The following is a 24376-nucleotide window of genomic DNA, read 5'->3' as shown; positions in this document are numbered from 1 at the left end:
GCTGCCTGATCCACTAGGCAGGACTTCAAGCTGCAGCCAGCCCTGGAGCTGAGCCTGGAATTAACTAGTTAGCTGTCTCCTCTTCCCCTCTCCTCCTTCTGATGCCTGGGAATTTCATCCTGGGAGTCTCCGGTGAACGTGCAGTGTGGAAGGAACGTGCCAGAGAATTTGAAACTTGGAAATTATTCAGCTGGATGTTAGTTGACCAGGAAATCAGAAGTTCAAGAGCATCCCACCCACCTTTCTCCCTTTTCCTGGTTTGGCACCATTTTACTGCTCAGGATCATCAGAATTTCAACGATCGTGTCTCTGCTTGGTGTCCTCACACCTCTGACCCTCTCTGCTTGGTCTTTTCACGGCCCTCTTCCTCCATCCCAGTAAAGCAAAAGTCCCTAGGGGTTTGTCAATCTGGTCCATCATCTGGACGTTGGTGGCCTTACAGAGTGAGCACTGGCCTGGTGAAGCCCCAGTTTGGTGCCAGCGAGGAGATACCATGTTCCAAAGACGAGGTGCTGAGAAGAGCCTGCTGGACGTGCCCTGACCTGAACCAGTAACAACATCCATCTGGTGCTTTCCTTTCATGGCAAAATGCTCAGGGATCTGTGGGGGGGAGGTGGAGAAGGGTGGTTCAGATGACTTCAATGACCCACCCTCAGAACATCATTCTTGTCCTCTGAACTTGCTAATGAGAAGGAAGGAATGCTGTCACCAGGGCACAAAATACGAATCCCTTTGAACTGGAAGCTGAGATTGCCTTTGGCCACTGGAGGCTCCCCTGGCACTAGGAAAACAGACAGAAAAGGGAGTCAAGCTGTTGGGCCCACCACTGATCTTGAGGTCCTATGATGGTCACCACATCTTAGGGGGACTAGGAGGGTACAAGTGGAGCCTAGAGAACCTCTGGGGCACTGTGCCCTGAGTAAAGGCATAAGTAGATAAGGTAAGGGGCCCCTGGAGAAAGAGAACCAGGTATGGCTTTCTTGACATAAGAGAGGCCATTTGGGGCCTAAGCCATTTGGTGATGTAAGCCTGGCCACAATGCTTGCCCTTGAACAGGTCTCAGTAATGCAAGATTTTAAGGGAACAAAAGAATGCAACAACAAACAACTGTTATCAGGCGAGAGAAGTTATTGTACTATATCAAAGATAATATATCAGTTGTAAAGACTCCCAGTTCTGCTTCACTGGTAAAGATCAGCCTGAAGTGTTCAACCACCAGATCAGCTGGAACCTAAGGGATAATGATGTGGACCTTTTCTGACCCTCATGACTTCAATCAACTCAAGCTTGGACTCCTGTGGACCCTTCATGAATATGCACATATCCTTAGCTTAAAACTTCCCCAATTTTATTGTTTTGGGAAAGATCCCTGGTGTTCTCCTTACTTGTTGTAAGTAATCAATCCTTCTCCCACTCTTTGGCTTGGTTGTGTCTTTTAGCTTGAAACCCACCAGGAGGCAGACTGGGTTTTTCAGGTAACAAAGGTGAGCAGAAGAAACCACTGCTGTACCCGGAGCCCTGATAAGGGTTCAGAGTCCTGAGGAATGAAGGTGGGTGTCCACCCCTGGACCAAGAGCTCCAACCAAGAAGGAAGCCATAGCCCATGACCTACACCCATGTGACTGTAGCCCCCATCTGTTTTTCCTTTCTTACTAATGGAGCCATATGGAATATTAACACTTCCCCATTAAAAAAAAAAGTATTTTATTTAAATGTTTCCTCTTCTTTTCCTGCTCTTAAGCAGAGCATATTGGGGTGGCTGAATTTATTATTGAGGTCGCAGAATGGGGTAGTGGGGTTACTATGGAATTGGGAAAGGAGTGGACGGTTCCTGGGAGATCCTGGATTCTCACCAGTGGCCCATGACCTCACCTGTAGGAGCAGGACACACCGTGGGGCTGTGGCCCACTGGGGAGGGGCTGAGGGAGTTTGCAGCTCAATGTATTATGTTAGGTTTGTTTTCAGATCAATGTATTACGTTAGGTTTGTTTTCAGATACTTGCTTTCAATTCTCTCTCTCACCCCCCAAGCCAGAAACTTGTCAGCATCCTTGACCAGCCCCGTCTCTCACCTATCCCTCAATGAGATGTCAAGATCTGAAAACTTTATTTCACAAAGAACTCCCCCTCTAGACTTAGAGCCACTGCCCTAACCCACCTCTCCCCTGAGTTCACAATCATCTCCTTAACTCCCTCTCTGTCTCCACTCCTTCTCCTTTCCATCTTGTCAAAAGCTATTCCCTTCTAAAGGCAAACATTACCAACCCACTCCCAGCAGATTCAGTGGTTTAGTATTGCAAACAAGACCCTCTGATGGTCTCCAACCCCACCTCTCTAGCAGCAGATCCTAAAAATCTAGGCCTTTCTCTTGACATTCCAACAACTGATCTGATGAGTGTTTGCATACAAACCCATGTTCTTTTTTTCTTCTTCTTTTATCTATTCCTCTGTTCACACTGCCCCTTCAACCAGATTTGCCACCCACCCACCCTTTACAACTTAACGCCTTAGGACTCAGCTCCAGGTATCACCTACTTTTGGAGGCCTTTCCTGTCCTCCCTCCTGGGATGCAACGCAGCCACTCAGCTGGATTTGATAGCCCTTCTATGTGTCCCCCTCATACTTCACGCAGACCTCTCTGACATGGCACTGAATGCGTTGTATCATGAATGCCTGTGGCTCCTTTAGACAGTAATCTTGCTAACAAGGCCTAGGAATTAGTCTTCCAGACCTTAGCAGGATCCAGCCTCCCTTATGCTAATCAAAACCTGGCCTTCTGGGCTTCCCTGGTGGCGCAGTGGTTGGGAATCCTCCTGCCCATGCAGGGGACATGAGTGCCCCGGTCCCGGAAGATCCCACATGCCACGGAGCGGCTGGGCCCGTGAGCCATGGCCACTGAGCCTGTGCGTATGGAGCCTGTGCTCCGCCACGGGAGAGGCCACAACAGTGAGAGGCCCGCGTACCGCAAAAAAAAAAAAAAAAAACAACCCCAAAAAACTGGCCTTCTGCGGCTTAAATACCCTCAGCAGCTTCCTATTGCAATGAGGGTCAAAAAGAAAGTTCTTACCTGAGCTCACAGCAAGGTCCTTTAGACTTGACCTCATCTTCCTCTCCAGCCCCATGTTTCACCCCTCCCAGGTCTGTTCTCACCCCCCACCCCACCACTTGCCTGCAACAGTTCACTTTGACAGTTCACGTTGCCCTGACTGTCCACCTGCTGTGTGTTCCTGCACCACCCTTGACTTTCCTTTCCCCACGGCAGCACTTACTGATTAAACTGTATCCTTGTTTCACGCCTTCCGTGCTAAATTCCATGAAAATAAGAGCCATTTGAATTTAGCTCACTTTTCAACCCTAGCCCAGCATGGAACAGGCACTCAATAATGTTCAATAAATCATGACATCATGACTTTACAAACCCTTTTTGTCACCAGGCCATCTGGGGTGATCCAAATGACCAGGGGGACTTCCACAGGACCGGACATGAGGTGGGGGAAAAGGACCCCCCCAACTCCAGTCCTCAACCCAAAAGCTCTGAATGGGAATTCTGGTTCCTAGGCAGACAGTGGAGGGGGGAAATGGGAGGAGTAACTGTTTCCCAAGGACTGTCCCAGGTCTCAGGGAAGTGCAGTCTTTTCAGACCCCACGAGTTTAGGTGTCAACTGCTGAGCCAGGGAAGCTTTCCTGGGAGTGTTTCCAAGTGGAGTCCTCAGTGACCTAGCAGGTGGTAATGGGAGAGAAGAGTTCAAAGCAGGACTGGGGAATGGATTCATGATGCATGCAGCCAGGCATCTTTACTCATCCTGTGACTAAGAGAAGGTGAACATCCACTGGTTCCCTGGGCGTCCCAGGATACTTGATAAGAAGGGGGCTGGGGAGGGGCAGGCATTCAGGATGAGGGGCTCCAGTGCCATCAGCTTGTCATACAACCGCCTTTTTCCTTGAAGGGATTCTTGTCCTCAGGGATGCCTTTGAGAAGAGGGTCGTTTCCTGCTTCGGCCTCCACGAAATCCTTGATTTCCTTTCCTGTCTTAGAAATCTGTGAGAAAGTAAAGTGTGTTTCTAGCCCTTGTCTGTTGCTCAGGATTCATGATTTGTTCAGTCCCAAGAAAGCAGGCTTCTGGGCAGGGTGGGGATAGAGGCCGGAGAGGAGAAAGATGAGAGGCACAGGGAGGTGTGAGTTCCTTGACCAGAACCGCAAAGCCTGACTGTTACCCTGAGGGACTTTTGGACAGGCCCGGCCCAGGGACAGGCCCGGCCCATTGAGCCCTCGAGGCTCTGAGGTTTTCTCTTACACACCTTTGTGGGATCAAACCCTGGCCTCCTTCCACTTCCCATCCCATTCCAGAGGCACCTCCTGCTCTTTCTACTGCCCTGGAGAAGGCCCACCGCCGGGCTGTCCATCACTTCCTCCTTCGTGTCCCGGCTCCATGAGGACCAGAAAGGGATGGAGAAGAGGAAGCAGGGAAGGGAATAGGAGGCTCACCGGAGCTCTTGGGTTCTTCACTTCCTTCTTCAGCTGCTCCACCTCCATCTTTAAGAGCTCCTTCTCGCTGAGCTCCTGGGCCATCCTGCCCTGGAGAGACCAGGTCCTGGAAAGGATTCCACAGCTGGGATTGCAAATCCCCTGGGCTCCCCCAGCTCCCTCCTCTGTACTCCCCACACCTCAACTTCTACCCTCTTCCCTGCTCACCGTATATCCTCATCACTCACGGTAGATTCACTGCACCCCCGCCCCCACCCCATTATGAGTCTAGCCTCCGGAGGAGAGGATGCTCCCAGCCTCATGGGGGAGGCACACGCAGTCTTTGCCCTTTAGATAAGACCTGTCTATGGAGGAAAAGGGAATCAGAGCATGGAGAAGGGAGAGAAGAGTTTCTTTCAGTGAGGCAGATTTGGGAAGCAAAGTTATTGTTCCACCTAATAACACAGGTAGAAGTTTTCAGGGAACTCCAGGTCCTGTCAGAAGAGAGAGTAGTTTAGTGGCTAAGAGAAAGACTCTGGAATCTGCCAGACTCCAACTCTGATCGTGACTCTGCTGCTTCCAAGCTGTGTGGCCTTAGGCAAGTTGCTCATCCTCCTTGAGCCTTAGTTTCTCCATCTACAACAAGGGTATAATAATGGTACCTACCTTATATGATTATTGTGAGTACTAAGAAAATAATGTATGTAAAATATTTTAACACACTGCCTGGCACACAATGAACACAATACATTTATCATCATCCTTATCCTCATCATCACTACTACAGGGTTATCAGGAAGGCCTGCCTAGTGCCTAACCCAATAACTCTAAGGCTAGCTCCCAGCCCAGTGCAACCTTAGCCCCTCTTACCTGCCAAGAAAGAACGTGCACTTCAAGTCTTGTCCTCGACCCAGACAAGATGGAGTTTGAGACTCCTAGCTCCTCATCAGCTGAAAGTCTTTGGATAAAGCAGATGGTTTGGAAGCCCAAATCTCTGATGCCTAAGCTGATCATAGGCTCAAGGTTCTAAGCCCATCCAGCAGTCTGAGCCTCCAAGACTGCCACCACTGCAGGCACCCTGCCCCCTGCGTTGGCCCCCCTCCTGTAGTGACCCCTCTGGCTTAGAGCCCGCTTCCCTGTTCTCACCCTCCAGCCCTGATTGCTCCCTTCCCCGGCCTTCTCTCCCAAGCCCTCTCCTCCCCGACCTCTGAGCCTGCTCTGAGGCTATTCTTCCCAATGAGGCAATTCCTAGACCAGCTCCTAACTTCCCTCGCCCGAGAAGCCTTGTGTCCCCATTTCGAGCCCCACCATTTCACCTTACAAGGTTCTCCCAGCTCAATCTTCATTCACTCATTCAGTAAAAATGTACTCACTTCGGACGCTGTGCCTGTCAGCACTTGGGCCCGTGGCCACACCTCTAACACCTGTGTCCACACATTTTTGCCTCCATGCCTCCTCTTGAGCCCCATGTGTGGGTCTCCCTCAGCAGTCCCTGAGCTCAGGGCCCACGTCCTGATCTCTCTCTTGGTCTCCTCCCAGGACCACCCAAGGGCTATGCCATTTCACCGTCACTGAGCTCCTGCTCAGGCTGACGCCCGTCCAATGACAGGGGACCCTCTCAAGGAGCAGATGTTAAGGGACCGATGTGGTCAGTGAGGGATCCTCTTTTTTCTCCTGACTCTAGAATGAATGACAGACTCCCCAGTGGGAGGGACCGGGAGGAGGCCCGGTGTCCATCCTAACTTCCCCTGCTCCAGGATCCAAGTCCCACTCACAGCTCTGAGCACTAAGAAACTGAGACCAGGACAGGACCCCGGAGGTCATCCAGTCTGAGTCTCCTGTGAATGCAGGAAATGGAGCACAGACCCCTCCTGAGCCGGGCTCAGCGCTCCGGCCTCCGCTGCCTCCTAAGACGGACCTGTTGATCTGAAATTTAAACCTAGTGCTTCTCAAAGCCAAGTCCTTCCTGTTGTCCCATCTGAGTCCCTTATTCTACGCTTGGTCAATTTCATCTTGTCCTGCCGCTATCAGGCACAGAGCATGTATGTACACCAAATCTTCATTGCAGGTAACCCTTCAGAGACTTGATAATGATTCTCAGGGGGCCTCTGGCTGTCTCTTCCTGGTGTCCAGCCTGCTTTCCCTGGCCTGCTGCATCGGCTGTTTTCCATTGCTGCTGCACCACTGCCCTAGGGCCCCCAGCACAACCGGTCTCCATATCCTCTCCACCCTCCAGTCCCCTGTCTCTTGGTGACTCATCCCCGAGCTTCCCAAGGAAGCCCCCACCCTTGCCCTTTCCTCCCTTTCCATGAGTGGAAAATCCATCTCCACCCCCAGAGCAGGCCAGCCCCCTTCCTCCTGTCTCCCATCCCAGCCGCCGCTGCAGTTTCCTCTCCAGGCCCAGGGAGCAATCACAGCCGCCCCGACCTTGGCTTCCTCTGCTGGGAGGGATTGGGGGGCTGGGCCCCCGCAAGGGGCCCCCAGCTTCCCCCTTCCCCTGGGCAGGGGACAGAGAAGCACAGGCCCAGGGAGCGGGGACTAACTTCCTCTTGTGCCGGAATGAGCATGTCTGCCCTTTGCAAGTGGGTTTGGGTCTCTCAAGCAGAGGAAACCAAAAGCAGTGAGAGGGAGGGAAGGCGGAGCGACCAATCAAGGGCAGGGTGAGGCGCAAAACCAGCGGGCTCCCCGGGGAGCCGGGCAGAGGCGGGGGGCCATGGCGGAGCTGCAGCAGCTGCAGGAGTTTGAGATCCCGGCGGGCCGGGAGGCCCTGAAGGGCAACTACAGCTCCCTGCTGCGAGTCGCAGACTACTGCGAGGACAACTACGTGCAGGTAAGCAGAGCAGGCGCAGCGCCGGTGGCCCAGCCCCTCCAGGGGCCCGGACCCCATCCTGACAGGTGCTCGGCCTGGGCCTTGGCTGATCTGTCCTCCCACTGCAGGTCGGCTTCATCCCAGTCCCGCAAACTCTAACGCTGACTCATGCTCTCCAAGCCCCCACTGTGCCTTCACAGAGCCTCAGAGATGCCCGGAAGGCAGCGCTACCCCGTCCTGCTACAGGCCTCATCCTAGGCTCACCTCCCTCCTAGCCTTTCACTCAGACCCAGAGGCCCAAAGCCTTGTCCTCACACACCTGTCGGTGCCATCATTCCATGTTCAAGCCGGCTCTAGGTGAGACTCCAGAAGAACTTCCCCTTGTCATGAACTTGAGATGGACGAGGGAAAGTTCTGCTCCTGAGATCTGCGGCAGAGCGGAGAGATGTCAGACTACGCCAGGTTAGAGAGGCGGGGTCGGGGGCTTCCCTGGTGGTGCAGTGGTTCAGAGTCCGACTGCCGATGCAGGGGACACGGGTTCGAGCCCCGGTCTGGGAAGATCCCACATGCCGCGGAGCGGCTAGGCCCGTGAGCCATGGCCGCTGAGCCTGCGCGTCTGGAGCCTGTGCTCCGCAACGGGAGAGGCCACAACAGTGAGAGGCCCGCGTACCACAAAAAAAAAAAAAAAAAAAAAAAAAAGAAAAAGAGATGGGGTCTGACTCAGAGGCAGGGAGATGGACAATAAGACTGCCGGGAATAGGCTACCGGTAAAAGATAAGGATAGTGGCATTTTGGAATAGTTTTCTAAATTGTGGGGCTGTCCCAGGACCGCAAGTCTGGAGCACGGGAAACTTAACAACGATCGAGCACCTCTGTTATTTCATTAACCTTCTTAACCACCTTGCAAGACAGTATCATTAGTCCAATTTCATAGATGAAGAAACAACAGTTCAGGGAGGTGAGGTGACTTGTCCACGTCGTACAGCTCGGCAGTGGTAGAGCGGGCATCAGCCCAGCACTCCTGACCTCTGAAGATGAGCCCTCTCCTCCCTGCCTTCCCCTCCCTGACATGCTGTATGATTTTAAGACAGTTATTTGCACTGGGACCTCCCGGCTCAGTAGGAGTGTGGAAAACAATAATAATAAAAGGAGCAAGTGCTTATGGGAACATGGCAGATTAAAGAGAGTCAACGATAACAGCAGTTAAACCGCTGTGCTCTGCACCCGAGCTGCCTTCAGTCCTCACCCCAGTCTGGGAGGAGAGGACCACTCCCACCTCACAACCAGGAGGCTGAGCTTCGGAGAAGTTAACTCACTTTCCCAAGGTCTCCAAGTTAGTGGTAGGATCTGGATTCGAACCAGCAACTCTGACTCCAGAGCAGCACCCCCAAACCTCTAGTTGAAAATGCTACCCTGCGTGAAGATATTGAGTGACTGATTGTAGCTACTGCAGATGAGCTGGAAGGTGGCTTGTAAACCAGCTCTATTCTCCAAGCACTGGAAGGCATGCTCCTTCTATGGACTAGGATGGAGCCTGGCCTTCCCATTCCTTCAGTAACTTCTGCGCATCTCAAAGCACTTCCAGATGGGTTCTCGTTTGCACACAGTGTGCACACAGAATTTGAGGTCGCAAAGAGCTGAGTCCAATTTCCAACTCCTGGGCCTGAGACAAGTTTCCCCTCTGATTCTTTTTTTTTTTTTTTGTGGTACGCGGGCTTCTCACTGTTGTGGCCTCTCCCGTTGCGGAGCACAGGCTCCGGACGCGCAGGCTCAGCAGCCATGGCTCATGGGCCCAGCCGCTCCGCGGCATGTGGGATCTTCCCGGACCGGGGCACGAACCCGTGTCCCCTGCATCGGCAGGCGGACTCTCAACCACTGCGCCACCAGGGAAGCCCTCCCCTCTTATTCTTATACCCTCCTTCACAGTGGTCATATGGGTTAAATGTAATAATGTATTAAAGCATTTAGCCCAGCGCCTCCTCCTTAAGAAGGGCAGGATAAATGGCAGCTGTTACCATTATCACCATCATCATCATCTTTCATCAGAAGGATGGAAGACACATATAGATATTAAAAGTCAATTCTAGTGAGGTGAAGCAGCCCTTGCAAAAGCACTCAGGGCATTGGAAGCCCTGACCCAGGTCAGAATCTGTAGATTTATGCTTCCTTCATGCAGAACACTAACTACTAGACCACACAACCAGTTACCTTTCCTGACTTCTCTGACGATCTTTGTCTGGGGAGCAAATGCTAAGGAAGGGTTTGGATGACTTCTCAGAACTGGTCTTAAACAAAGCCTGGGTCCCATGCCCTCCCTCCCTCCCTCCACCCCAACCAGGTGTCAGGAAACCCATGGGGAATGGGGGAGGGCAGGCTGGGGTGAACTGCAGAGTTCTCCGTCATGGTCCATTGAATTTGTAGACAGGGTGATTTGCATGATGAATAAGCAGTCAGCCATGAAGATGGATCCCAGACCTTTGTCTCTCCGGACCTCACTTTCGATTAAGACCAAAGCCAGGGGTCAGTAGTCATCCAGGTTCTAGCCTCCCAGAGCTGGGCCCAAGCAGACATTTTTCCCTTTTGGACTGACAGGAAAAATCCAGTGATGAATTCCATATGCCCGTCCAGGGAGGGGACAGTACAGGAGAGGCCAGCGAAGACCAGAGAAGTAGTCACTGCTCCATTCTGGGCCTTTGTTCATTTCCTTGCCTACTAGTGGAAGGTCTTGAACTAGAATAAGACCTGCTATGCTTTCTGGTTCGATTTCTTTGCCTTTTCAAGGCACTTGGTTACATATGTTGATGAGATGTAAATTAGATGCAAACGAGCAGCTCTTTCCCTCAGTTGGGACAGAAAGGCAGGGAGGAGCACCTGAGGGGAAAAGCGTGGAGGCGGGGTGAGGGTCAGGGTGTGTGTGTGTGCTGTCCAGAAGGTTCTGGGCCTGCCCTTTGGCTCGAGCCTGGCTTGGGCTACACTGGAGGCACCCAGGTCTCTCTCAGCACCCTGCTCGGACAGGTTCTAGGTCTGTTCTCCACTGCAGGCCCTGAGGAGTACCTGAGAGCCCTTAGCAAGGAGACCCCAGTGTGCAGCCTTGCTGGTCACTCTGCTGGCCTCTCCCCAGACTTGCCATGGATTGGCCCCCTACTCTCCATGTCCCTGACCTGAGATGAGGAAGCTGTCTGGGGAAGCAAATGACTGGAGAAGCTTTGTCCCAGCCCGCACAGTCCGATCTGGGATGAAAAAAAACCCTCTTCTGTCTTCAGCCAGTCCCTGTCCACCCCACCACCACCGACTGGAAGTGTGGCCCTGGCCAGCACCTGGCACAGTGCCTGGCACGCAGCAGGAAGATGCCCAGCAAGTGTCTGGGTTTGCATTCAATCCGCTGAGTAACTCACAGACACATATTCATTAAGTATCGTCTGTATGTTGGGCCCTGTTCCAGGACAGGATACAGAATATAACAGATGCGCTCCCTGCCCTCATAATGCTTACATTTGTGTGTGTGTGTGTGTGTGTGTGTGTATAGATAATAAAGTACATAGATAAATAATTTCTGATAGTGCTAAGTGCTATGAAGAAAAAAGAACGGAGTGAATCTGATAGTGAGTCAGTGCAGAAGTGGGGGCTGGGGGAGACTGTAGGGTGGTGAGGGAAGGTGTCTCTGAAGCACTGAGATGCAATAAGGATTCTAGAAAGAAATACAGCAAGTGCAAAGTCCTGAGGTAGAGGAACTTCCCTGGTGGCACAGTGGTTAAGAGCCCGCCTGCCAGTGCAGGGGAGATAGTTTCGATTCCTGATCCGGGAGGATCCCATAGGCCACGGAGCAGCTAAGCCCGTGCGCCACAACTACTGAACCTGTGCTCTAGAGCCCACGTGCCATGACTACTGAGGCCATGTGCCACAACTACTAAAGCCTGCACCCCTAGAGCCCGTGCACTGCAATGAAGAGTAGCCCCCGCTCGCTGCAACTAGAGAAAGCCTGCACGCAGCAACAAAGATCCAACGCAGCCAAAAAAAAAAAAGAAGTCCTAAGGTAGAAACAGTCTTAGCTTGATCAGGAAGAGAGACCCAATGGCCAATGTGGCTTGAGGGGTGTGAGTGAGGGAGAGTGGAAGGCAATGAGGGTGAGGAAGAAAGCAGGAGCCAGCCTTGTGAGGCCCTGTATAGGCCACGGTTAGAAGTTGCTTTATTCTCAGTGTGTTTGGGAAGCTGTTGGAGGGAATGAATGATTGAAGTCACCCTTCCTGGGCCTCAGTTTCTTATCTATAAAATGGGTCAGATTATTGCTTCCCAAACACCAGCTTGAAGACTGGAGATAAACCAGGAGCACAGGAGTCGCCTGAGGAACTTTTAGAGGTACAGATTCATTGGCCTCACGCCCAGGAGATTCTGGTTAGAAGGTCTGGGATGGGGGCATGAGGTTGGTTGTTTGGTTTTCAAGTCTGAGAATATCTCTTCCAGCCAGTATTGACTTCCTCTTTCCTTTCTACCATTCACCGTTTAGCTCCCCCCTTCAGGAGGTTGGTGGAGCCAATCCTGTGTGACTGTTTGAGAAGGGCGCCTTTTCCTTCCCTTGCACCCAGTCCTCGGGGCTGCAGATTCACTTTCCTGATGTCCTGAATCCTTCTTACCACGTCATTCTTACGGAAACCTCCTCAAACATCTGAGGGTTGCCACTTTCTCCCAACTCAGCCCCCACCTTCCCTATACCCCATCCCATCCCAGCCCACCCAGCCACGGCCCCAGTGGAACATGCTGGCCTCAGGCCAGGGCTGTGTGTATTTCAGGCCACAGACAAACGGAAGGCGCTGGAGGAGACCATGGCCTTCACCACCCAGGCCCTGGCCAGTGTGGCCTACCAGGTGGGCAACCTGGCTGGACACACTCTGCGTATGTTGGACCTTCAGGCGTCTGCCCTGCGGCAGGTGGAAGCCCGTGTGAGCACGCTGGGCCAGGTAAGGGCTGTGGGAAGGCTGCTCGCCTCAGACCCCAACTTTTCAGCCCCACCTGGACATCTTCTGCAGCAAAAGTTCTTTCTTGCCTCCATGTCCAAATGCCCACCCGTATCACAGAAGGCTGGCACTCCCCAAACTTTTCGAGCCTTCTTGTCTTTTTTTTTTTTTTTTTGCGGTACACAGGCCTCTCAGTGTTGTGGCCTCTCCCGTGGCAGAGCACAGGCTCCAGACGTGCAGGCCCAGCGGCCATGGCCAACGGGCCCAGCCGCTCTGCGGCATGTGGGATCCTCCCGGACCGGGGCACGAACCCGTGTCCCCTGCATCAGCAGGCGGACTCTCAACGACTGCGCCACCAGGGAAGCCCTAGCCTTCTTGTCTTTTGTGGCTGTGTCTCAGGGGTGAGGCTTGCTGCCCCATCGGACCAGGAACTCTCTGATGGCAGAACTTTATATTTCTCTGAATTCTATCCTACATGGTAGAAAGCAGGCTCTCCCTATCACGGTGGCTGCATAGGATAGGAAAGAGGCAAATGGACCCTGTTTCCATATAAACACGGGTGGTGATTTTATAAATATCCCAGACTCAAGAGTGCTTGCTTGGCAAGGTCATCCTCAGCCCTGGAAGCACCGCCACCAGCACACAGCAAGCCCCGCCCGTCTAGCGTACGCGCCCTCCTCCTTCCTTCCTGGATCCTTGGCCGAGGACCTGCCCCATAAACCACACGCACAGATCCAGCTACACATTGGTCTGGGCTGTGCATCACTCACATGTTCAGTGTGGGTGTGTCTTTTCCTCTCACCCCAGCAGATTTGGAGTTCCCACCCTCTCAGTGCTGTACGTTTCTCCACGGTACATTCCAAGAGGAAGTTAATTCACTTCTATTATTGTCCCCCCAAAGGAAGAGCTGATCCAGCCACAGTTCTCAGCCACCTCCACTTTATCCCCTTCTGCTCCCAAGCCAGCCCAGTCTCTTCCCAGCATGCCCAGGGATGTTGTGTTTTCTCTTCCTCGGTTCCTGCTCAGCTAATAATAACCCTTGTTCTCTTCCACCAGGAAGTTGCTCCAAAGTGGTTCCATCCTCAACTGGCAGCCCTTTTCCCCAAATGCTGTCTGCCCTTGGGGACAAGTCTCACTCTTTCTCTGGACGTCACTGCCTCCGATGGTCCCTCCTCCCACCCCAAAGTCTTAAGGGGAAGGGTGCTGTGCAGAGGCTGCCCCACTGTCCTCTCCAACCCTGTCTTGCAGATGGTGAACATGCATATGGAGAAGGTGGCCCGAAGGGAGATCGGCACCTTAGCCACCGTCCAGCGGCTGCCCCCCAGCCAGAAAATCATCGCCCCTGAGAGCCTGCCTCCCCTCACGCCCTACTACAGGAGACCCCTGAACTTCAGTTGCCTGGATGACATCGGTCACGGGGTCAAGGTAGAGAGAGGGGCTCCTGCTCTTTCTCCGCAGCCCACCCTCTTCTCTTTTTTTTTTGGCTGTGCCGTGCAGCATGCGGGATCTTAGTTCCCTGACCAGGGATCGAACCTGTGCCCCTTGCAGTGGAAGTGCGGAGTCTTAACCGCTGGACCGCCAGGGAAGTCCCCCCACCCTCTTCTGCCTCATGGCTCTCTTCTCTCTAGACCCTCAGTTTTCTTCCACGACCACGCTCTTGTCCCCAAGCGGCAGTCCCTTTCCGTCCTCACTCCCTGAAGCCATCACCCTAAGTGTCTCCCCTACTCCACAAGGCTTCCTTAGAGGCCCCTCAGCCGCTTCCTCCTTCAAACTTCTTCATGACCCCTCTCTTCATAACTGACCTTTCCTCTGTATCACACGACCTGCTGCGAGTGACATCTGGGCACCCCCCCTCCTTGTGGGTGTTGGGTGTGTGTGTGAAAGGGAAGAAGCGGGAGGGAGGATGTCAGGGTGTGCATGAGAATGGCGTGCCAGCCACATGAGGTCGGCAACTTCCTCTGTCTGGAGGCTTGAGGTCACTGCACTGAACAGTCACCCCAGAGCTGCAGTTGGGTGGGAAGGGGCCGGGACGCAGCCACTCAAATGAGGACACGGTGAATGACTCTGGCGTTTCCTTGACAGCCCATGTCCTTCTGAGAGGTGGGAGAGGGCACCCCCCCATCCCATTTTGTTGATTACTTGTCCCCACACCCCAACATTCCAGATTAGATTGGACGTTCCCCTGTATCTAAATGGCCCCTTGACATCCTTAACACGCCATCTCCCCCCAGAAAGAGAAAGCACACTCCCTCCTTCAGTCACCAGGCCTCCCCACCAGTAAGTTCTTCCTTCTGTCCAACTTAAATTCTTCATGCTTGAGCTCGAGTCCCTTTTTGTCTTGTGCCTTGTGAAGGATAGCAGAGGACATCATGCCGCATGCACCCACGCTTGGGGAAACCCTGTCACTGACAGAGGTGCTCGCTTGCATGTAGCTTTGCACCTTGTCACTGGAACACTCTAAATGTGCTGTCCTCTCTGCTCCAAACTCCCCAAAGCCAGCTCCCCAGGCCTGCGAAAATGACAGGTGGGACATTTCTAAGTCAACCTCTACCTCCTGAGCCGCACGCTGGAGTTGGGGTTTCTCAGAGTTAGGGACCACCCAGCTGAGCGCTGAGATGCTCTGCGAGCGGGTGGGGCTCAGCCGCTGAGGCTCTGCACAGGAAGTGGCCTTTTCTGACCGTGCCTGTCTGAGCCTAGGCAGACTTGAGGCCTGGGATGCGGGCAACGAGCAGGAGTGGGTGGGGCGGGGTGGGAGAGGGGGCTGGGAAGTGGAACGGGAACTTGCTGCGTCCGCGCTCTCCCTCCCAGTTCTCGTCTGCCCCTCCCCCATTTCCTCTCTGGGATGAGGGGGCTATTGCAGGTCCCCCCGGGTGTCAGCCCCGCCCCCTGCTCCCCCCCGCAGGATCTGAGCACACAGCTGTCGCGGACCGGGACCCTGTCTCGGAAGAGCATCAAGGCGCCTGCCACACCCGGCTCCGCCACCCTGGGGTGAGGCCTCCCCGCAATTCTCACCTGCGCTGCCCCATCCAGAAGCCCCACTCCCCCACAGCCCCCTTCAAGCCGGGCGCCAAGCTTCCTCCTCCGCCAGTTGCCACCTCCCCCACCCCGCACCGACCGCCTGCTCGCCTGATGCCTTCCCCTCGACGACACCCCTTCTCTCTGCCCACCCCCAGGAGAGCGCCCCGGATTCCCGAGCCTGTGCAGCTCCCCGTGGTGCCGGACGGCAAACTCTCCGCCGCCTCCTCGGCCTCCTCCCTGGCCTCGGCCGGGTGAGCCGCACAGGTCCAGGTTGGGGGTGGTCGTGAAGGGCGGGGGGGTTAAGAGGACTCAGGGTCACGGGGGCGGGGCTTAGGACAGAAGGGGCGGGGCCAGTTGGGTGCTGAGTTAGGAAGGTGTCCCCCCCGCCCCCAATCTAGCCGAGCGCCCGCTTTCTCTGGTCTTCAGCAGCGCCGAAGGTGTCGGTGGGGTCTCCACGACCCAGGAGCAGGCAGTACCCCCACCTCCACCCCCTCCACCTCCTGCCTCCGACGGTTTCCTGCCGCCCCCTCCGCTGGGGGAACTGTGCCCGCCCCCGACGGGTAAGGAGCTCCGCCCTCTCCTCCCAATACTTCTCCCCACCCTCACCCTTGTTGGATCCAACTGGGTCTATGTCAGTGACCACTTTGTCCAAGGCAGGAGGAACGGGAAGGCGGCGGAGGGAGTGAACTAACATAATTCAGCCCCCGCTTTATACCAGACCCCAGGGTCAAAGCTTCTCACCCATTGTCTCACTTTTCCTTAACCCCCTAGGATCTTCACACTCCCACTTAATAGATGAAGCTGAGCCTGAGAGGTTAAACTGAGTGCCTTGGCTCACTCAGCCAAGTGGCAGAGTCTGACAGCCCTACAACTGTTCAATGTTACTGTATTTACTGAGCACCTACTACCTGCTAGAGGCATGGTGGGAGGACCAGGATGAACGGGGGCTGAAAGCAGACTGCAAACAATGGGTAGATCCTGGGGCCCTGCTCTCCAGCACTGAAGTTTCCTGGCGTGGAGGGCGTTGCCTGGGTGACACTTGCAGCCTCTCTGCTTTCCCTCCCGGCCCCAGAGCTGCCCACGGCCCTGGACCTGCCCCCTCCTCCGCCCTTGGATGTAGATGATTTGGGGTTGCCACCTCCGCCACCACCAGGCTTTGGGCCTGAAGAACCCAGCTGGGTCCCTGATGCATACTTGGAAAAAGGTACTTGACTCCTGGGACTGAAAGGCACCAGATCCTGGGGTCAGGATTCCCCGCTCTTCTAGCCCAGAGCCATTCTCCCCTCCAGCTGCAAAGGGGTGAGGCTGTTGTTCCCCACACCCCCAGAGAGAAGAGAAGCAGCCGGCCTGATATTGAATATTATCTCAGCTGGGGAGGAGTCCCGGGGCTTTGGAGAAGGCACCTCCTGCCCCACTCCCCACGTTGCTCCCTAGGGTCCAGTATGTGGGCACCAGCATCCCTGTGGCAGGGCAGGAGGCACATCTCATGGTACCTTCTCCTCCCGCCCTGCAGTGGTGACACTGTACCCATACACCCGCCAGAAGGACAACGAACTCTCCTTCTCTGAGGGCACCGTTATCTGCATCACCCGCCGCTACTCCAATGGCTGGTGTGAGGGTGTCTGCTCAGAGGGGTCTGGATTCTTCCCCGGGAACTATGTGGAACCCAGCTGCTGACAGTCTGGGCTCTCTGGGATGCTGACCCAAGCACAGCCTTGAGTGAGCCTCTCGAGTCCCAGACCGAAGCCAGCTCCATAGTCAAGACTGGGCCAGGCCTGCACACCTCCTGGGCTGTGAGCTGTGTCTGTTCCTTCTCCAGAGGCCTGCTGGAGACAGGAAAGAACTGGAAACCAAGGAGTTTGGTGACCTTATCCACAGGGGACCCTTACGCCATGCAAGACAGGGTCTCCAGCTGCAAGTGCCAACTTTGAATAAAACTCTGATGACCTGATTGCCCTGCAGGGCTGGGAAACCGAGGGACTGAAAGGCAACCCACTTGTAAGGCTCTCGCTCATTGAGCCTCCTCTGCCTGCCCTAAGCAGCAGTATCCCCCATCTCCTCGGTGCTCAGTGAGCCCTCCACACTAGACCCCTGTGCCCCTCTGCAAAGGTGGGCTGCACCCTGCTCTTTTGCCTGTTGCTTGCTTTGTTATGTATTTAGTCTTGGTTCCCCAAGCTGGGCGCTCCTCCCAAGAGTGGGGACCAGCTCCCTCACTTAAGTGGGGCTGAGAGCAGAGATCACCTCGCCCTCATCCCTCAGGCTGCGGCGCAAGAGATCTCAGCCACCTTCACCTCCTTTATAGCTCTGAAACACCAAAAGAGGGAGGAGGGCCTTGGGTTTCCGCTGGCTCTGCTTTAAAACATCGTGGCTTTCTGTTCCATACGGGAGAATGGGGACTCAGAGGGCCCAGTCGGCAGGGCAACTTTGGTTAAGTCCCTGGTTTCTTGCTGCATAGACGAGGCTGGGGTGCGAGGAGATATCTTCGGGGTCTGTGAGGTCCCTGGCTGGCCAGACCCGAGCCCCGGAGAGTGCGCTACCTCATTCGACCACCAGGAGATGTCTGTGCCCTCTGGCTTTTTTTTCCTGTGGGGATGCTGGCGGGGCGGGGCGTGGGGGCGGAGGGAGGCAAGGAGTGCAGTGTAGGGTCACAGTAGGTAAAGCAGGATCTAGGCCTGGGACAGTCGGCAGAGAGCGCCACCTCTCGCTGCGGGGAGTCCGGTGCAGGGGAGGGGGTGGTGGAGAGTGCAGGACCTGGGTCCCCTTGACAGAAGACTGGAGGAGGGAGGTCATGCAGCCCAAGGCAGCAGTTAACCCAGCGCAGCGGGAGATGTTCCACCCCGCCAGGGAACCCCTTCCTCCCAGCTGGGAGGACCAGGTTTGTGGAAACACTGCTGCCTGCTCTGGTATGCGCACCACCCGGGTGGGGCAGACTCCGGAATTTGCTTGCAGTGGAACTGGGGGAGGCAGCCGAGCTGGGTTAACGGCATAGACGGGGACCGCTCCGAACTCCCTCCTCCAGTCCCCAAATGGACGAACCTAGGATTCCGGAAATTCCCGGAGGGTCATACCAAAGCGAAAGGGAAAGGGGGTAATAAAGCTAGGTTTGTCTTTCCCGACCCCCACCCCCTCACCCCCTCCCCGCCCGGGTGCCCCCTGCAGGCCAGGTCCTCAGCACGTCTTCAGCACCTGTTGCAGATGGAGGCGCACTTCGGTGGCGGTTTCCCAGGGCACCACCCTGGCGCAGAAGGAGCTGGGCTCGGCCTTCTGCGCCTCCTGGATAAGGCGGTGCATGGGGTAGCCGCGGCGCGGGAAGGCCACGTCGCCGCCTGCCAGCACCCCCATGGGGCAGAAGTCGTTGGCGCCGTCGCCCACGTAGAAAAGGCGCTCGAAGTGCACGCCGTCGTGGGCCCGCTCGCGCAGGTAGTCGCTGAGCACCTTGTGCTTGCACATGTTGGCGGGGCAGCGAGCGCAGCTGTGCGCGTGGAAGGGCCGCAGCGCCAGCAGCCCCCGAGCGTCGGGCCCCGACGGGTTGCTGAAGATGCGGCGGAACAGGCCGTGGTGGCCGGCGGCGCGCAGCGCACTCTCCACGCCAAAGGTGTTGGCATCTGAGATAAGAATAACCTCAAAGCAGGCGCCCTGCTTGGCCACAAACTGCAGCAGCTCGCCCATGCCGGGCGACAGGGGGATGGCCTCGTAGATGGCGCGCAGGTCCCGCGGCCGCACGCCCTGCTCGCCCAGGTACTGGAAGACGCGCTGCATGTACTCGTTGTAGAAGCCCTCGCGGTAGGTGGCACGCAGGCTCTCGGGCAGCCGCTGGTCCGGCGCGGCGCGCACGATGGAGTCGTCGCTGTTTTCATCCACGATAGTCTCGTCAAAGTCGAAGGTCAGGAGGAAGCGCGGTGAGCCCTGCGCAGCCATCCCTCCTTCCTGGGAGCAGGGGAGAGAGGAGGGAGCAAGCGAGAGGGGGCGCGGCGGAAGCCGGCCGGGGAGAGGCTGGTTAGCGGGCCTCGGCCAGAGGCGCTGGCACATCCAAGACCTGAGGAGGACCCAAGGCTGGTTAAGCAACGCCGACCCCACCCCCAGCCTTCCCCGCCCACCCCCTTGCACCTCTGGGTTAACTGCGCTGGGGTTTATCTTCAGGGGACCATCCTCCTCGCGAGCCCAGAAAGGCTTCTTTGGCACCTGCTTCTTCTACTCTCATCCGGGGCTACGGGGGCTTAACGAGGGTCAGCTTCAAAGAGTGGAAGAGCAGCTTCCAAGGGGGCACTCCTTTGGGGAGGCTTCTGGACTAGACTATTCTGGAGACTTCCAGTGACCCCAGCTGTCCGCTGGATGCAGGGAGGGTGGGAGGGGCTCTCTCCTCCCTCTTTCCTAACATGGTTTAGGGAAACCACCCATTCATCCAAACGCAGCAGCCTCCTCGTTCCCCTTTTTGGCCATGCACGGCCGATGGCTTGTGGGACTGGTGGACAGGAGGAGCCAGGGAAGACTTGCTGGCACCACCCAAGGCATGTGGGCAATCAGTGCCAGGCCTGGAGAGTTAGGTGCCTGGGCTTCTGCACTGGCCAGAGAATTGGATTTTAGCTCTTGGAAGAACCAGGTAGGTGGACTGACTATCCCAAATCCAGGCAGGCTCTCTGTGAGCTGCTTCCAGCCAGTGGCACTGGGCAGGGGCCCAAGGATGGGACACAACTTCTCTGGGGAGTTTCAGGGCCCTATGCTGACAGCTCATCACTAATCACTTGCCAATTCCCTGGGAGGAACTTGTCAGCAGGTGGGGTTTCTGCCAGAGTCCGAAGCAAGCGGGCAGCAGGAGAAGCAGTGGGGCTTGGGGAAGTCGGAGCCTCCCACACCAGGCCACGACATACCTGGGAGACAGGTAAGGGAGAGGAAAGAGAGCAGCAGTGGCTGAAAAGGCAGAGGAGGGAGCAGGTCGTGGGGACATGGGTGGGGGGGATGAGGCAGGAGTGGGGAAGAAGAGGGCTCGGAGGCAGTCACGCCAGGGGGCACAGGGAGGGACAGGAAGTCAGGAGCCTGGGTTATCATGTTCGTGGGGGGGGGGCGGCGGGTGGGAAACACAGGGAGAGGATGGGAGGCAACAGGGCACGTGCGAGGGCGCGAAGGCAAAGCGAACGGAGGGCAGAGCCCTCTGCAGCCTGTCCCCGCCTCTTTGCCTGCCAGCAGCTTCACGTGACCGAGGGGCAGTGAGCAGATTATGTACGGCTTCAGAATACCCACCAGGCTGCCTTTCTGCCTCTCAACCCCCCACCCCAATTAGTTGAGACAGAACCACTCCTCTTTCTGGTTTCTTCCTAACTCCCTTTCCAATGTTCCTGTGATGTTTATGGCCTGGCACAGCCTGTAAACAGAAGGCCAAGCTCCTAATTTCCAAACTGGGATTTGAACCTGCTATCTGCCTCCCTAAGAGAATTGTCCCTTTGACTTCATCCCTAGTCACTCTCTGGTCTCACCAACATCTGTCTGTGAGTTTCAGTGGCCCACGATCCCTGGAGTTGAGGATGTAAAGCATCAGGGCCCCACCCCTGGGATGGAAGCTTCCAGGGATTAGTGGAGGCACAGTAGAGGTGAGGGCAGGCTTAAAAGGGGCTGGATAGGGCTCCTCCCTCCCCATGATGGGAACATGGGAGCTGAGGCTTCATCCTAAGAGACCTCTGGAGGGACCCACTTACCCTAGACAGGCATCGGAGGCCAGCAACTGGAAAACACCCGCTCATTGTCAGTACATCACCCGGGGCACCACCTGTAGGGACTGTTGGCCTCCAGCCGTCGTCCAGAGCTCCTGACAACCATACAAGGTCCGTTTGAGAGTCCCAGTCAGGTGGCTTTGTTTCCTTGTCCTAACCCCTCTCCTGAGCCCCAGAAACCACTCAGTAAAAACAGCCCCTCAGATAGGCTAAGGACCACAAAGCCCTTGCTGGGCACCCTCTTAACAATCCCCCACGATGGTGGAAAGGTTACAGATGATATTATTGGAGACCTAGAAAGGTTAACCAACTTGTGCAGACATCACCCACTGTATGTGGCAGAGAGAGATCTCAAAACCAGATCTCAGAGTCTGAGATCAGTGCTTTTTTCTCTGTATGGTCATTGCCCCATTCTTGTGTATGGTGCATCATAGTTTACAAATCATCTTCACTCACATTCTCTCCCTTCTCATCACAATCCCATGAATTCAGCAGATGAGAAGGGCTCAGAGATTAAATAACTTGCCCAAAGCTATGATGGTTCCATGGCACAGAGCCTGGTTCATGAACACCTGGCCACAGCCTTGCCTGCTCTCTGCCCTCAGAGGGAAAGGGGCAGATGACCAGGCTCACTGCACCACAGCTGGAGGGCCGGGACTCCTGGGCACCACAGGTGACCTGGGACTGTCTTCTTCCCTGGTGCTTCTAGAGGCTGGCAGTCAGCAGGAGTCGGGTTGAAATTTCTGCCGGACTTTGCTATGTAACTTTGGGGACAGGGTTTGGCTTCGTGGGGGCTTCACCAGTGCAGCTACAAACCCACAACTCCCAGTACCTCCCCTCCATCCTGGGGTTAAATGAGAGACTAGATGCAGCTGGGACAGGTCTGGAAAGCTACTGAGCCAGGAGACAGGCTTAGACAGGCTAAGGAGCAAAGGAGCAAAGGTCTGGCTGGCTGCTGCCCTCTGGTGGTGAGAGTGGGTGACACTGGGTACCCCTCTGACTTTGTCAAGTTGACTCTCCCCAGAGCATCCCAGGACAGCAAGGAGAAGCTGTAGCCCTCAAGACAGAGACTGGGATATCCCAGGAGGGAGGGGCTCTCTCGCTCTCCATGTTGAGGTACCCCATCCCTCCCCACTCCCTGACCACACATGCGTTAAACCCTTTCGCTAGGGATGGGATGTGGGTTTCAGCCTTTTCCCTAAGAACTTGTAATCCAGGAATTGAAGAGACACAGTTCAAGAAGATGGGAGAGAAGGGGAGGGAGGCATGTGAGGTGAAGGAAGGGCATGTCTGGGGGGTTAGAGGTGGGAGGGCTGTCCCCAGGCCCCATCTAGAGGGAGTTTCAGCCTTCCAGAATCCTGGCTGATATCACATGTTCCCCAGGGGCCAGGCCAATCCAAAGAGAAAAGGTCAAGGGATGCCACTCCCCTTGTAAAAGCAAACATGGACAGACATGTGCCGGGCAGATACAAAGATAAAAAAGGGTCTCCAGGAGCCACCCAGAAGCCAACTTGCATTGCCCTTGGTTCTTTTTCTTTTCTTTTCTTTTCTTTTTTAAATTTGGTGGAATAGTCTACTGGTTTTTAATCATGTTCAAAACTTCTCATAGCAAAAGAAATAGTTACATTTTTTTCATCTAATACTAGTATTTAGGGAAATCAGTTAAACATTTATTTGGTGAGTTGCCCTTGTTTTAATCCCCAGAGCAGAAAGCCAGGCATCCTGGGTTTCTCCCCTCGAAACTGAGAAGGCCATGCTGTGATACCCACCCTTACCCCAGAGTAGTCAGAGGGACCCCAGGCCCCGCTTGGATCGGGCTCCTGTGACTCACCCCTGCTAGCTTTGTCCTGAGCGACCAAATCCTTTTGTGGTCGCCAAAACGAGTCCCTCAGAGGAAAGGAGGAAAGGACCTCTGAGCTTCTCCTGCAGGCTAGAGTAGAGAGAGAAGGGTTTCATCAGGCTGGCAGGGAGTCCACGTTCTAGTCCTACCTAAAAGCAGTGCTTCTCTCCCCCCTCCTCCACCCGCCCCCCTGTGCACCTTTTTACACAAGTGCTGCTACATTACATCTATGGGAATAGGGTGGGAGGACACCTGGGGATGGGGGAGGGAAACGAGCATAGGCCCTAAGTTTGAAATGCCCCTCTTAATGGATGGATGGAGTTTTAGCAGCTTTAACGGTTTTCTACGAGAAACGTGCAGGATAAGGATGTGGTGGGGGCAAGGACCCCTGAGATACTATAGTAACGCGTCCTCTTAGTATCAACCACTAGAAACCAGATTCCACCACTAGGATGGAATTCTCTCCCTCCCCCAGATAGCACTCCTAACTTCGTCATGGTCTATTCCTTGCTCACCACCACCAGCAGTGAATAGGAAAGGCCCAGAGAGGTCAAGCTAACATCCTGGGTCACACAGCATCAGAATCAAGATTAGAACTCAGGGGTCTCTACTGCTTCTTGGGAAAACTGCAGCCAGAACTTTCCCTATTGCCCCCCTGGGTTGTTAGCTTGCAGTCCTGACTAGCTGGGTCGAAGTCCTGGAGCTCTCGTGCCAGTGAGGAAGCTGAGACCCTGAGTCACCTCTGGTCTCGCCCTGCCTGGGTGGACAAGCTAGGAGGGGATCCTCAATGGGCAAGGAGGTGGCAGCTGACGGTGGAGTGGGGGGGGAGATATTTTTAGAGGTGGCTGGAAAGCAGGCACTCTGGCACACCCCCAGCTGGCGGGTGCTTCGCTCCAGTGAGGGGCGGCGGGCGGGCAGCTCGGGAGTCGAGGGGACTCGTGGGTGGCAGGGAGCAAGGGAGCACGGATTCCTAAGCCTTGTCCGAGTCGGGGACTGACCGAAACCCGGACAGCCCGTTCCTGGGGTAGGAGAAGGGGGACTCATTCCTCCGCCCCGGAGACTCCCCCAATGACACGCGCGTGAAAGAGCGCTCTCAGACTCAGCGCAGCCGCCAGCCACCCCACACTGGGACCCCAGCCCTCCCCACCTCGGGAAACCCAGGACTCGCGTGGGGAGCGGTGGCTGCAGACGTCTGTCCCGGCTGAGTTTGGAGTGTAAAGAGTGGGGAGAGGGGCTAGCTGAGGTATTTGGGCGCAGGATGGAGCAAGGGGTGCTTACGGGAATTGGAGGGGACGCGGTGTCTTATCCGCCCCCGGATTTCTGGGCTCCGGCTCTCACGAGTCCCTCCACTCCCGAGAGGCCGTGGATGATGTGCATCTGGGCCGCTCTCTCCACTTGCCCTCCATCTCCACCCCGGGCCGCCGCCGCGTCCCCTTTAAATACCCGGGAGCCTGAGCCGGAGCCCGAGCTGCGGTTGGCGCTGCGGCTGCCGCAGCACCCGGGCCCACCGCAGTCCCCGCACGTCACAAGCGGCTGTCCAATTACAGTGGCGCCGGAGAACATTAAGGGGGCGGACCGCCGGCAGGCC

At 55.5% G+C, this 24376-nt stretch overlaps 3 protein-coding genes across 5 annotated transcripts; 1 reads left to right on the top strand and 2 right to left on the bottom strand.

Annotated features, from left to right (window-relative positions):
• Nucleotides 1-3912: 3912 nt before the first annotated feature.
• On the bottom strand, nucleotides 3913-4569 carry GNGT2 (G protein subunit gamma transducin 2). The gene is made up of 2 exons (XM_060082570.1): nucleotides 4486-4569; nucleotides 3913-4038 (listed from the first exon to the last, which is right to left on the bottom strand). Exons 1-2 carry the CDS (start codon nucleotides 4567-4569, stop codon nucleotides 3913-3915), a joined length of 210 nt encoding a protein of 69 aa, XP_059938553.1.
• Nucleotides 4570-7177: 2608 nt separating this feature from the next.
• On the top strand, nucleotides 7178-16920 carry ABI3 (ABI family member 3). Of its 2 annotated transcripts, none has more exons than XM_060082166.1 (8): nucleotides 7178-7294; nucleotides 12061-12210; nucleotides 13474-13650; nucleotides 15128-15213; nucleotides 15399-15494; nucleotides 15670-15803; nucleotides 16289-16447; nucleotides 16757-16920. In XM_060082166.1, exons 1-8 carry the CDS (start codon nucleotides 7178-7180, stop codon nucleotides 16918-16920), a joined length of 1083 nt encoding a protein of 360 aa, XP_059938149.1. The 2 variants fall into 2 exon arrangements, with proteins under 2 accessions (XP_059938149.1, XP_059938148.1); XM_060082165.1 differs by having other exon boundaries at nucleotides 12061-12228.
• A 1491-nt stretch (nucleotides 16921-18411) lies between these two features.
• PHOSPHO1 (phosphoethanolamine/phosphocholine phosphatase 1) lies at nucleotides 18412-22805 on the bottom strand. 2 transcript variants are annotated; one of them, XM_060082563.1, is made up of 4 exons: nucleotides 22780-22805; nucleotides 20934-21043; nucleotides 19990-20111; nucleotides 18412-19279 (listed from the first exon to the last, which is right to left on the bottom strand). In XM_060082563.1, the coding sequence occupies exons 2-4, from the start codon at nucleotides 20976-20978 to the stop codon at nucleotides 18412-18414; spliced, it is 1035 nt and encodes a 344-aa protein (XP_059938546.1). In that variant the 5' UTR covers nucleotides 20979-21043; nucleotides 22780-22805. The 2 variants fall into 2 exon arrangements, with proteins under 2 accessions (XP_059938546.1, XP_059938545.1); XM_060082562.1 differs by lacking the exon at nucleotides 19990-20111 and having other exon boundaries at nucleotides 18412-19170.
• Nucleotides 22806-24376: the final 1571 nt, after the last annotated feature.

Source organism: Mesoplodon densirostris, chromosome 18 (assembly GCF_025265405.1).
Source record: "Mesoplodon densirostris isolate mMesDen1 chromosome 18, mMesDen1 primary haplotype, whole genome shotgun sequence".
Lineage (NCBI taxonomy): Eukaryota > Metazoa > Chordata > Mammalia > Artiodactyla > Ziphiidae > Mesoplodon > Mesoplodon densirostris.
This window is presented reverse-complemented; position numbering and strand designations above follow the sequence as displayed.